The sequence below is a fragment of the Diospyros lotus genome, chromosome 10 (genome assembly GCF_014633365.1).
Source record: "Diospyros lotus cultivar Yz01 chromosome 10, ASM1463336v1, whole genome shotgun sequence".
NCBI lineage: Eukaryota > Viridiplantae > Streptophyta > Magnoliopsida > Ericales > Ebenaceae > Diospyros > Diospyros lotus.
The window spans coordinates 23,916,519-23,931,092 of record NC_068347.1 but is presented as its reverse complement, the minus strand read 5'-3'; the positions used below and the strand labels follow the sequence as shown (position 1 = coordinate 23,931,092).

Genomic DNA, 14,574 nt, shown 5'->3' with positions numbered 1-14,574 from the left:
TAGGGACAAGAATTTTTGCCTCCCGGCTGCAAATGGTGTTTTTTCGGTTAGGGTTGCTCAAGGACTTTTAGGAACAGTGTCCCCAGGTTCCATAGGCTTGTGTGGTCGTCAGAGTGTATTCCAGCTCATTCTTTTATTTTGTCGTTAGCGATTAAGGAGCGTCTTTTCCGAATAGATGTTTCCTCTGTAGGATGAATACGAAAAACACATAGTCACCTTTTTTTCAAGCGTCCTTATTCCAGAGAAGTGTTGACATGCTTCCGCAGATCAAAGAAACTCAATTGGCCCTAGCGTTGATGGGATACTGGTGTACTTTGGGCTGCTACGAGACGGAGTAGTGAGGGTCCGTGGCAAGTGGCAAACAAATTGGTGCTTCATGCTTTAGTGTATTTCATCTGGAAGGAGTGCAATAACAGGTGCTTTTGTGATTATAAGAGATCTGCCTCTCAGTTGGCTCATCAGATTCAGTGCATTGTGTGGGTCCGCTTAACAACTCTCCGATTCAGACCGTCTATTCAGAGTTATGCTCTTCGTCATGTTTGGCAGCTTTCAAGAGACTAGGTTTTCCCTCCCCATTGAGTTGCTGTTTGCTTGTTGTTGGGGGCTAGCTTACGTGTTCCTTGAGTCTCTTGTTTAGTGCCAGTCCCTCCGATGCCTTGTGTTCGATGTAGCCTCTCTAGTTAGGGCTCGCTTTGTTTTCAGTTTTCCTGCTCGTGATCAACATAGCAGGCTTGTTCTTCCGAGTTGAATTGTTAATTTCGATCACACCCAAGCTTTGTTTACTTTCTGTACATAATGTCTTTTATTTTGCTTCTTCCCATGTTTTCTTATTTTAGTTTATTTTTTCATCTTTTGGCCCAGAGGGTGATCGTTGTTGTGTTCTTGCCCCTTGTTTTTGGTTGGGTTGGGGTATGCCTTGGCCTTGGTTTGTAGCCGATTCGGCATTGGTTTTTGTTCTATAAATCTCTCACTTACAGGGGGAAAAAAAATTGTTTGAAGGGGAGGGAATTGTCAAGACCCTAAGGGTAAATTCGTAAAGGGACCGATAGTAGTCGTTAGTTGTTAACTAGCTGGGGGGGTTAAGAGGTTAGTTAGTTAGTTAACTGTGCAATAGCTTAGTGTTTTACTGTTATGATTAGTTAGCTGTGTTGTTACATTGTTATACTTGCTATTAGGGTTGCTAGAGGATCTATAAGTATCCTACGACAATAAGAGCCATCATCAAGAATAGTAAGAAGTTCTTCACTCTCAATACTCTCTCTTGACTCTTTCTCATTCTCTCTCTAATATTTCTCTCATTCTCTCTTTCTCCCTTTCCTCATTCTATTTGTTCTTCCTAAAATCATATCTTCGTGATCGGAATTCAACTCGAATTCCCTCAATTGACCAGCCCACAATTTGAGGACTTGACAATGGGATCTGTGAAGCCTATACACAAATGGGCCCTGAGCTGACCGAGTCTCGGGCAAATGGGATTGTCATTGAATCAATCTGAGGGGTTGTCATTGAATTAGTCTGAGCAAATATTACTAGAAAGGTTCTATGCACTACGTTGACCTCATTTTGGGCATGCATCACTTTTAAGCATGCTTAAAGAAACACAATCTATGTGTGATAGACAAAAAGATAAACTAGAACAATTTGTTCAACAAGCACAATCAAATTAGCCAGTGATTAAGGAAGAATTCTGCAGCACTTTTTAACTGAAAGGACAAAAACTGATTAAGAAAAAAGTGCCATGAGCAGTAGTATGGAGCATACCTGTAAGAGTGCAGCAATAGTACCAAAGGAGTTCCACAACAATGGAGCCAAATCTTGAAATAATTCTCTCTTCTAAAAACAGAAACAGAGAGGACAAGTAGTTTAACACAGGATATAACAATTTGAGTGTGTATATACCGATAAGGATGTGAAATGAATATGGCAAAAACAGAATGTTCTTATATTTTTCAATAAAAATGTTTATGAACATAAGAACAAAAAAGGGCCAACAATATTAAAAGAATTACCATTTATCCAATATGAATATTCTGTTTAAACCAAAATGATAATAATATATAAAAATATTAAAAAGAATACCACTAACTCAACAATGAAGATTCCCATTCAATCCATGAGAATGACTATATAACATAATAGCAATATAGCCAATCCATAAAAACTAACAATATCTTTTGTTGAAATTGTCATCATAGGACGAGGCACTGTTGGAGTTGTGATCACTACCAAGCTGGCTTGTTTGGAGGTTATGAGGAAAGAAGAATAATCTCGTTCAAAATAAGAGAGGGAAAGAGAATGAGAATGAATATAGAGATAGAAGCAGGGTGGGGGGAGAGGGAAAGAGAAATGAGCCTGCTCTTTCCATCACACAATGTCTATAGTTTGGATGAAATTAAGGGCCTGTTTGACTTGACTTTTTTTAGTGTGTGAAAAGTTGGCTTACAAAAGCAATAAAAAAGTAGAGTCGGTTTAAACAAAAAAACTATGATGGTGTGTTTGGCTTTTCGTTAGTCGTTTTCAATGTAAAATAATTTAGAAAATAATAACAATATCCCTGAAATTTATTATACTTTCTAAAAGAGTAACATAAAAGTGAAAATATATCATATATTCTTTCATTTTATTGAAATAAGCCATTTTTGTACTTTTTTGCTTTTTTTTGGATTTTTTTAAAATGCTACTAACTTGAAACTTTTATAAAAATGCTACAATCTCTTCCCAGTTAGTATCCACAGTGGATAAATGCTACTGATCTGGTTGTCTTTTGGATTTTTCTCGCCCTCTATCTACAATCTTAAGTTTTTATATGAGATGGTGATTAATAATTCAATATGCTACCAGAGCAGGGAAAGGTCCTGAGTTCAAAACTCACTGCTAATCCAATATTTATTCCAAGTGCTTGGACTAGTTATGTAGTGAAGTCTGGCCACACATGAGAGGGCGTGTTGAGAGTAAAAATAATAATATAAAAGATAAAGTTAACCTTCTATCTACAAAGTTAAGCTTTTAGATAAGATAGTGGTTAACAATTCAAGAAAAACTAATCCATGTTAAACAAATTTTTTATACTTAAAAATGCATTACACAAGCACCATGTAACCAACCATATACCAGTGTTATTAAAGGCCCAAGGCACACTAAGGAGCAAGGGTGTTGGAGCCTAAAGTGCAAGGTGAGGCGCACGCTTGATGAAACTAGGGTTGCGCTAACTAAAGAAAAAAAAAAGAAAAATATATATCTTAGTTGAAGAATAAGGTATAAAATAAGTCTTAACTCCTAATAATATATTCACAAGCATGTTATTAAGGAAATTAAGAAACTCAACATATACTAATGAAAAAAATAATAAAAAATGCCAAAAGATGCAATCTAAAAGTCTTTAAGTCAACTTAAATTAAATTTTAAACAATTTATAGGTCTTAAATCTTAATCAAGATTAACTAATTATGCATTTTAAATAATCTAAAAATCATCCTCATCATCAAGATTAAACATTTCATATTTTCATCATTAGAAGCATCATGCTAATATCTTCTTCCACATCATCTCCCTCTCCATCTTCATCTAGTTCAAATTCAATTGGAGCATTTGAAGTAATAACCTTTTTACTCATTGTCAAATTTGTAATTGAAGCAATGAATTTAAACCCTAAACAATAAAAAATTAAACAACATAATAAACAATAAAATAAAAACCCTAAAAAATAGTTAAAAAAAGCCCAGGCGTCTTGGGCCTAGGCGTGCCCTGCACTCGCCTGGAAGCATTCCAGGCGCCCAAGGTGCACCTAGGTGCACCTTTAATAACATTTCCATATACAAAGATAGGATTGGGGAAAAAGGAAAGAAAAGAAACAAGCCAACAAAATTGTCTATTTAACAATTTCTCAAAAATCTCCATAAAATCTTAAAAAAGATTGTTTAAAAATGGTTCATCGTTCCCGGAAGAACCAACTACACTAAAACAAAGAGAAGCATTATTCAATCCAAAAGCTAATTCTTTCAAGTTTTGAAAATATTTCCTATCATGCCCGTCACCAATAATCCATGTAGCCAAGGCTTTTTTCTCATACTAACTATATCTCTTCCACAACCAGAAAGAAGATGGCTACCTGTTAGATCCAAGCTACAAAAGAATTAGCATTGCACATGCATACACCAATAAACCAAATGAAACTTCTAATGCAAACCACAACCCATTTCAAGAATAGCAGATAATGAAAATATTTGGGGTTCTAAAACAACAATAACAAGAAGCCCTAACCCCTCTGCGAAATGTCAGCTACATGCTTAAAATCAATCACAAATCATGACCCTAAATTCCGTCCACAAACACAGGAATTCAGCTTTGTTTTAGGAAATGAAAACAACGGAATGAATAAATTTAACTCTTTTCCAACTCTGAAATGAAACAGATAGGTCGCTAATTCAGAAATTCCACCTATTGCATGTACCATATAGGAAGAAACAAACCACCAAATTAACATACCAGCATAAAATTTATCATCCTCGCACCTTCAAATAAAAAGGCCCAGAAATGTTGAAGAATTAATGAAGAGGTAGATAAAAATTAAAATAAGTAGAAACTCGCTTGATTCCAAGGGCGAATGCGAGCGACGAAACTCAGATAAACAAATGCAAACATATATATATATATACCTTGGATAGCTCGACCAGAGCGTTCTCTCGGAGATCTGGGTTGCTGAGATCGAGCACCAACTGCTCGGCCGATTGCATCTTACGTTCCTTGTTTCCTTGAGTGCCGATGGCGCTGGGAGCCGGCGAAACGGGGCCGCCGAACGGAGAATTGATGGACGAGAGAGATTGAGGTAGGTTCGCCATCCGGAATTACACAAACTCACTTTCTCGCACTTTCTTTGTCTTCTTGATTGGGAGAAGAGAAGTGGGGGAAGGGATTGAAAGATTATTGAAGCCACTGAGTTTTTAGGAGGGAGTTGGGGAGTCGGGAGGGAGTAGGACCGAGCTCGGGCCGTTTCTACGTTCCCAAAATGTTTTATGTTTCCGAATGCTTAAAAATATTTTTGGATAATTTTTATAAATTTCAAAATATTTTAAACTTATTTTATAATATATTAAAAATATTTTTTCAATTTGAAAATGTATTTTCATCCATGAAGGCATCAAATTTGAAAACATATTTCCATCTATAAAGGCGTTAAAGAAGGAATTTTTTTCATCTCTAACTCAAAAAAAAATTAAATTTATTTTAAAATTTTATTTGAATATATTATGAAATTTATATTTATTTTTAGATTAAATAATTATTTATATATAAAAGTTTATATTTAAAAAAAAGACTTTTATATTATTTTTTATTTACATATTTTTCTATATTTTCCTTTATTACTTTTTTTTAAAAATATGATTCTCTCGTTTCTATTTCATAAAATATTCATTTTCGATTTCATATCTATACAATTTAGGGTGAGGATTCATACTGCTACTTTCGTTTAATAATGGGGAATAAAAATATAATTATATTTTTTATATATTTAGTACAAAAAAATAATATTATTTATTTAAACTGAAAATAAATTTATAATCTAATTAACACATTTTCATTTTCTAATAAAAATATCCAACTATATTAGAGATTCATCTCTAGTCTAAGAAAATATTTGTTAACCAATATATGGAGTGAAAAATATAAGATATGAAAAACATTTCAGATGTTTGTCATTTTTAATGCAGTTGTTAAATTTATTTGACTTTCTCAAAAAAAATCCTCACATGATTTTTTATTTTATTTTTTATAGATAAATTTATCTAATATTTTACTGATAAACCTAAATTATTCATATGTCAATTGTATAATAATTAATGTCATTTAATAAATTTATAAAATTTAAATTTATTAAGTCTTATTTTTACAACAAGTTGGTTTTAAAAGAACTTATTTATTTAAGTCTCATAATTAATGTCATTTATTATATTTTTAAATTGTCATATATTTTGATAATTTTTAAATTTTAAATAAAATGATTCCGATTTTTAAAATTTAAATTCCCCCCCTCTCTCTCTATATATTTTATTGTATAATATAAATTTATTTCACCAATTTTTTAAATTATTTTATTCAAATTTATATTTTATTATCCATTATGAAAATATGTTTTGGTAATTTTTAATCATAAATTTATTATTGATGTTAATATACAGTTTTGAATGAATTTGATAATAAGGATATTTTAATAAAAAAAACCCTATCACATACATTTAACAAATATATGAAAAATAAAATATAATTTTCAATAAATTTTAAAAAATTTAACAAACAATCTAATATAAATTTTAGAATGTTTCATAGTCTTATTTTAATCATTTCATATATTGGTCTACAAAGTATTCAAACATTATCTTAATATTCTCTTATCTTGTTCATTTTAACAAACGCTACTTAAATAAATAATATTACTTAGTACAAAATGATATAATATGAAAAATCTAAAAAAAGACAAAAAATTGACTCGATAATGTCTTTTATTTGTATAAATGCTAAAATAAAAGGAATACCCCGTCTATTGTTTCATGAAATTATAAGAATATCTCATTTTTTTTTAATTTAACGTCTAGGATATGAAAAATTCCTTATAAATACGAGGACAAATTTATTATTTTGTGCTCCAATATAACGTTAGAATAACAAAGGAATAGTTTTGACTGTTTTCAAAACGTTATGGGTATTTTTACGATTTTGCTAAATTTTAAGAGTTTTGTTTGCAATTTACCCAACATTAAAATGACATGAATTTTTCTGTTATTTAAAGGGTAAATTATTAAAAAATAACTTTTCGATTTTTATAAAATTAGAAGATGCTTTTAGTAAATTATAATATTTAATAATAACATCCTCAATAATTTTAATTACCCTTATTTTAGTAACCTAACGTTATTTTAGTAAAAAAAAATACCGTTAGGTTTTTATTTTTATAAATTACCCTTATTATAATAAGAATTTTATTAATTTTAAGACTTAATCTTATCGATATTATTTTGGATATATGATGTTGAAAGGAAGGGGTTATTCTTTTCGTATTTTTTTTTGTGAATATGTTTGACCAAGTATCTGAAAAATAAATAAATATGTGTTATTTTAATTATCAAGAATTAGAGAGTGAAATTACGTATAGTTAGCATATATCAATATAATCTTACTCCAATATCAGTATATGGCCTTTTATGCCTTTCCAAGTGAATCTTAGACTACTTAGTGTCTTTAGGCCATAATGTGGAGTAATGGTAAATCTGACATAGAGCTTGAATGACATAGAACTCGAAAGCAATAACACAAGAATAATTCAAGAACTCAATATTCAAGATCAATAATCAGTGTCTACTTAATAATACATCTCGAAAGCATTTGTATAGACTGTAGATCCTAACTAATTTGAAAATATATCAAAGATCGAAATATCCTAACTAATTAAGCATCCTAAATGTTTGAAGTATAAGCTTCCCAAAATAATTAGGAAAGAAATAAACAAAAAATATTCTAAAAGAATAACAAAATAGATTAATAATATATTTTAAAATATTTCCCATCTTGCTCCCATTATTGTCCTTTGGCGAGAAAAAACTTGATCTGGAGTTTTGTAGATCTTCATGCTCAATCTAGAGGATTCACCTATTGAATGAGAAAGTTTTGAATTTTTCCCATTCTAGTAGGAATATTTAACATTGATGAGATATAAATTGCAAATACCACTTCAGAAGTTCAAGATTCAAAGCTCGATAATCATCCTCAAGAAGTCATTTATCATCTGGGTTTAGACAATCGTTTTGTTTGATGAAAAATCTATGAAAACCTCCATGAGACAATCTAAATAGGACTTTTACAAGCAGACAATTTAACATAATCATCGGGGGCAAATTCAGTAGTTGTCAAGATTAAATCTCAATTACTAGTTGGTTTTCCCACAAAACACCTTAGTGAATATCTCAAACTAAGGCTAACAACCTCTCAAAATAATAGCCTAACAACATGTGAATGATCAAATGTTTTAGGGAAATTCTATTTGTAATCACTCATTTTGCTCTTTACTGTTACCTTTCAATATGTCTAACATATCCTTGTTTGAAAACTTATTTTTACCCTTGTTATTACAATCACTTTATCCCTTAATGAACTGCCCACCAGCCATACGCGATTGTCATTTATGTCGGAGATGATGTGACAAAGAACACCAAATACAATCTGGCCAAAACAAAAAATGGATGAAAATACAAAACGTATACACACACATACATATATATATACGCATACATCCATACATATATATACATAGAGAGATGGTCGGGGAAGCGGCCATGGTGGCAGCGACCCTGTTCATGGCGCCCCGAACCCCAGGGTTCGAAGTGTCCCAAAAAAAAACAACTATTAGAAAATGTGAAGAAATATCATACATATATATATATGTATATATGCATACTTTCAGGATGCCATCTTCCACCACTAATCTTCCAACAGATAATGTGGCCTCTCCAGCCAAGAAACCTGAATGCTGAAATTTGCTTTTGCACTTTTGCCCGACGTACAATGTGTTGGAGGTGCTCAAGAAAAAAATCCACTTGATATCTTCCGGTCCTCCCCTTGTATCAAGTAGCTTCCCAGTTTGTTTATAGAAAAGCTTCTTGTCCTCCAAAGTAACTCCGTAAGCCTTTCTTTCTGTTTGCAAAATGAAGCAGGAATGATTTGGTGAGGCAAATTTCAATTAACTAGATAATTTTTATTTGATTCGGATCGAGTAATTTATACAACTAGCTATCAAACCTAATATATACACAGTCACACATATATACACATCTCCACACACACACACACATACATATATGTATATGTACACGTACATATATATATATATATATACAAACGAAGATGGTCGGGGAAGCGGCCATGGCGGCGGCGACCCCGTTCATGGCACCCCGAACCCCAGGGTTCGAGGAGCCTTAAAGGCCGCCCCTATCGCTCCCAAAACCACGGGTAGCGGCTGTGATGATGGCGGTCGCTAGCCAAGCTCGAGAGGCATTGGATCCCTCACCTAAACCAAAGCAGAATAGATATGCTTTTGCTTTAGCAACTTTAGCTTCTAAGAATGCTGTGGTGCTGGGTTACGGTAAGTTTAATTAATTTCATTGCAACTAACAATCTCCAAATAAAGTTATAATTTTTAATCTTTAGAATAGAAATGGAGATCTGAAATATGATTCTCCAGGGTTTGCATTTTCAAAGGGCTCTTTCTTAAACATAGAATAATGTTTCCATTTTCAAGGCCCCTAACCCTGGGGTTTGGGGCGCCTTGAATGGTGTAATACCCAAGAACTTTGGGTTGTTATTTAAAGGAAAAATGGAAATTTGGAAAAAAATAGGTATTTGAAAAGCCCAAAAAATTTATCGAATCAACCAAAGGGAGAACCCTGAAGCTTAAATGTCTAAGGAATAAGGAACGCATTTAATGAGCATATCGAGATAGGATTTTTAAGACCAAAAGAAATCGAATTGAGAACAATTTTCGGTACAGCAAAGATGCAGCTGCCATTTAGGCTGCAAAAACTGAATCTTTAAAGAAGACTTCCAAGAAGTCAACGGAAGCTTGAGGGAGCTTCGATTTTTCATAAAGAACAACCCTTCAGTAGTTTCAGGAAGAAACAATTAGGGTTAGAGTCAAAACGAAGAAACGAGCTTAAGTGTAATTTTTTCGAAGTTGCCCAAGAGGGTTCAAAATATCATTTTTTTAAAAAGTTTCAAAAGGGAAATTGAAAGATTTAAACTTGAGGGACTCAAATGCAATATTGGAAAGTTGCCAGGTAAAAAAGGGCAAAAAGGTAAAGGCCAAAAGTTGAGGGGTCAAAATGCAAAAAACTCAAAGATGGCAACAATGGGAGATTGACCAGGCCATGAGAGGCGCCGAAAGCTTCTAGGGTTGCATGGGCAATGGTCAGGGAGGGCCAAGGGGTGATGATGAGTCGACAATGGCCATCGGAGTGGCCAAAATTTCTAGAAAATCGGCCAAAAATGGGAGAACTGCAACTCGCTTTTGCAGGCGAATATCGATGCTTTTAGGTCGATCTGGGGGCAATGAAGACTCTTAAGGAAATGGGCAAGGCATCCAAGCCCATTTGAAGCTTCAAAATCCCTTGTAAATAGAGCTCAAAGATGGCCAAAATTTTCAAGAAATGAAGCTTCAAATCAAGGGCTATTTTGGACGAATTGAGAGGCAAGGATAGAGGGCTTTTGTTGCTCATAGGTTGAAGGTCATATTTAGAGCATTTCGTGAGCAACAGAGCAAAAGCGGAGGAGAATCGAAGCTTTGTCAGAACCCTAAGCGGTCCGTCTGGCCGGGAGTTTGAGCTCTCCGTTGACCGGCTTTCGAGCCTCATTTTGAGCTAATTCAGGTACCATTGGGATCGATTTGGGCTGGGTTTTGTCGTGGTGTAAAAATACTATTTTTCCAAGCAAGGTCGTGGCCAGAGGAGAAAACCGACGCGTGAGCCCCACGCGCCAGTCTCACACGCCTTACCACGCGCCAAGCGTGTGCAAGCGCATGCGGGCTTAGAAATTTTTGCAATTGTTTTTAAAAAAATCTTGAAAAATTATTTTATGATTTTTCATGAAAAAAGATTTGCAAAATATGTTACGTATGTATTTATTTTAGAATATTAGTAAGGAAAAATTGAAGAAAAATAGAGAAAAGGTAAGAAAATAGAGGGAAAATAGTGTTTATTGATTATTTGAATAAATATCTTGCCTGGGGTGTGTTTGGACTTGAGGCGAAACATTTGGTGCGAATTTCAAAGTTGGCACGCAAATCGAGGCAAATTGCACGTTTTTTGAGGTATCCCGATAATTGTGAAGGGTGAGTGGTTTTACCCCCATAAATCCATATTCGATGTGATTACCTTTCTATGCATGATAATTACATATGTTATGATCAATCTCGCCATATTTGTTCATATATTGTTGCATATATTGTTGTATGGAAAGTTGTGACACTCGCATGGCACGATATTATCATCATATTGAAACTTGTGCATGGGGTTGGGATGTCGCCCTAAGAGTGTAGCTATAATTCCCCGAGGGCAACTGATGGAACAACGTTAGGGTTATCCTGTAGAGGTTTGGGATTTTGCCTAGGGTTCCGTGCCGGGCTGGTTAGCCAGGGAAGTTACATTAAGGGTATCTACTTATAAATGTCCATGCATCTCATTCATTCATGCTTGCCTAACCCTTACTTAGAAGATTTCATCTTTTAATATTGGACTATGTTCCTAGAATATTCCACATTCCAGGCGAGGTAAGCGGTCGGAAGGGCAAGGAGGTGATCGAGGCCTGATCGCGACAGAAATTTTGTGGGTCCTATGTGGGCCTAGACCATATGTTTCATTCGACTGTATTATTTAGATTTTAAATAAATGTGTTGGGTAAATGATGTTGATGAACCCAGGTTATGTTTTCGAGGTTTCATGCAGGTTCTGATCTTACTTCCGCTTATGTTTAAATTGTATCATTCCTTTACTATGTTTGGAGTGTTAATAAAAAAAAGTCATGTTGAGGATTTATTGCCAGTTTATGTAAAAAAAAATAAAAATAATCCTAGCATATATTAATGCCCTGAAAAACGGGGTGTTACAATTGGTATCAGAGCTAAAGTTTTATTTGGAGATTTAGGATAGATCATTTTGAGATCTATGAAACCAAGGTTTAGAAAAACATAGATTAAGAAATCCTTATCTAGGGATTATGGACTTAAGTGTGCTGTAGTGAAAGTACATGTCTAGGAAAGTTCTGGCTAAGGAAAGATTTGATACTTAAGTGTGTCCGTTTGTGACACACCTCTCTTTCTTGGGAGCTTACTTGGTGTACTATTCATGTACAGATACCATGTGTCTACTATTCTCAGTGAATAATGGAAATCTAATCAGTTTTTCGATGTGAAAATGGAAGGAGACTACCTTGAGCAGTTCTGGGTGACCTTCTAGACCAGCCGATAGGTGGACAACGAACCAATAATGGTATACGTGTTCGGTCGCCTTAATCTTCTCGAAGGTATACTAAGAGATGTGCCGCCAAGCAGTTTCGTACGGCCAACCCTAATGCTCGCCCAGGTGGAATTTTTTATAAATCACATGGAAAGGGTTTGGAGAGACCTAGTTGAAGGACTTCACCTTCAAGGAAATTATGCATCCTTATACTTTTATTGCCAATAGTTTCGCAACCACGTCGCCAACATGTATGAGGGTATTGAAGCAGAAGGAAATGAGATGTTAGACTCATATGAAGATTGGGATGACATCGAGGCAATCGAAGCAAATATGATGGGTGCTGGCTACTTTGACTTGGACAACGAAGAAGAAGAAGCAATTGTGCACGATGACCTCGAGGGACTTGTAGCCGAGTCTGAAAACGACACAGCGAACAACGATGCTTGGGTTTAGAAGTTAGCCAGCCCATAGGAAGAATCATGGATGATTTTATTTCGCTTATTAGTGTGTCAAATGTGTGATGTGTGCTATTCTTAAGCAATGTTATATGTGTCGTATTTTGAAATGAAATTCCGTTTTGAAAAAATTCTCGTGGAGTGAGATTTTGTCTTGTCTTTCAGATGGTAACTACAAGACAACAACGGAACATGACTTCTGTCAACCCCAATCGGGAAATCGAGGATGTCAGATACAATGGGAATCGTCGCCACAGTCGCGTCGATAGTAGTAACAACCGATCTGAGGAACAAGAGACAGAATTAGCTGTCCCCAAAGGATGATTGGATCGGACTGAGAAGATCCTAGAGAATCTCGTAACCCACACAACTAGGGGAGAACCGGGCAGGCACACTGATAATGTGCTAGAACAGTACTGGTGACAGCGACCACCAACGTTCAAGGGAAAATCCCATGATCACCCCAGCATGGCCGAATATTGGTTGGAGAAAACAGAGAAGTTGCTTCGACATCTGCAGTAGAATGATGAGGACAAATTGAATTGTGCCACTTTCATGTTGGAGGAAGAAGCTGGAAGATGGTGGCAGACAGCAGAACGAGCTTTACAATGATCCCACTCGAGACAAGGATCAGAAGCCGATGAGGCTTCGGTATCAATCTGGGAGGCATTCAAGAAGGCCTTCAATGATAAGTATTTTCCTCTTAGTTAGAGGCAGGAAAAGAACTGGGAGTTTACAAACCTAAAGTAGATCGGGGAAATGTTGGTGGCTCAATATGACACTCGATTCAATTAGCTCATCAAATACGTGCCAATGTATGATGCCGATGAATGGCAAAAGGCACAAAAGTTTATGTCAGGGCTTCGAGTAGAGTTGCTGCAGGCCTTGAGCACTTGGTCGATCGACTCCTATGAAGAGGCCTTGAGTAAAGCTTTGATAACGAAAAGGAATCTTCTCCAAGTGAAGCTCATTAGGTCTGGTGAAACGAAGGGAAACTCAAAACAAAAATTGGGAAATAAAAGCTCCCAAAATAGCAGGCAATGCCCCAAATGCAAGAAGAACCATTTGGGAAAGAATTGCTTGGCAGGGATATCCAGTTGTTACTTGTGCGGAGAAAGAGGACACATAAGTAGAGACTGTCGCAAGAGAAAAGAAACACCCCCAGTGAAAGACTTAATGAAGGTGGTGTGTTTCCAATGCGATCAACCAGGGCACTATTCCAGGAACTGCCTGAAGAAGCCGAAACTCGAACAAGCAGAAGGACCAGCTGAAAAAGAAGGGGAGGCTTGTGGGACTCGTCAGGGATGCATCTACAACCTCACCAAGGAAGATGTGGGGGCAGATCCGACAATCATATAAGGTACACTCTTTATATTGGATACCCCTGTGCATGCATTGATAGATCCTGGGTCAACGCATTCGTTTATGTCATATGCTTTGGCAGAAAGTTTGGGGGTAGAAACTAAACCTATGGAGTTTTTGATAGTAATTTCAACACCCATGGGTAAAAGTGCAAGGTCTTCAAGAGTGTTAGAAGGATGTGAAATTAGTTTAAGTGATGCTCAGTTTCAAGTTGATCTAATTTTACTAAAAGTATATGACTTCGACGTAATCTTAGGAATGGACTTTTTGTCTAGATATGATGTCAGCATAGATTGTCGAAGAAAAATAATAACCATAAAGGAAATCGAAGGTGAATGGGTCAAATTTCGAGGTTAGGGTGACCCCAAGAATGGAAAAATGATTTCGACCGAGAAGGCAGAAAAGTTAATGACCCAAGGAGCCCATGGATGTATAGTTTATGCTCATTTGGAAGAGAAAGAAGTACCAAAACTCAAAGAGGTGCGGGTAGTATGAGAGCATGAGGATGTGTTTCTAAAAGAGTTACCAGGACTACCGCCACCTCGAGAAATCGAATTCTCAGTCGACCTAATGCCAGGAACCAAATCGATATCAATTCCTCCATATCGAATGGTTCCGACAGAAATGAAGGAATTAAGGAGTCAACTTCAAGAACTGACAGATAATGGATTCATTAGGCCGAGCACATCGCCGTGGGGTGCGTCGGTGCTATTTGTAAAAAATATGGACTAAAGTTTGAGAATGTGCATTGATTATCGTCA

At 35.5% G+C, this 14,574-nt stretch overlaps 1 protein-coding gene across 1 annotated transcript in view; it reads right to left on the bottom strand.

Moving 5' to 3' along the window:
* The window catches only part of LOC127811695 (uncharacterized), a 28,581-nt gene extending 23,590 nt beyond the window's left edge, over positions 1–4,991 (bottom strand). The window contains exons 1-2 of the mRNA XM_052351819.1: positions 4,656–4,991; positions 1,762–1,833 (exon numbers count right to left, since the gene is read on the bottom strand). Of these exons, the coding sequence (XP_052207779.1) occupies positions 1,762–1,833; positions 4,656–4,838 (255 nt within the window). The 5' untranslated portion in view covers positions 4,839–4,991. The remainder of the gene's footprint in view (positions 1–1,761; positions 1,834–4,655) is intronic.
* Between the last annotated feature and the right edge of the window lie 9,583 nt (positions 4,992–14,574).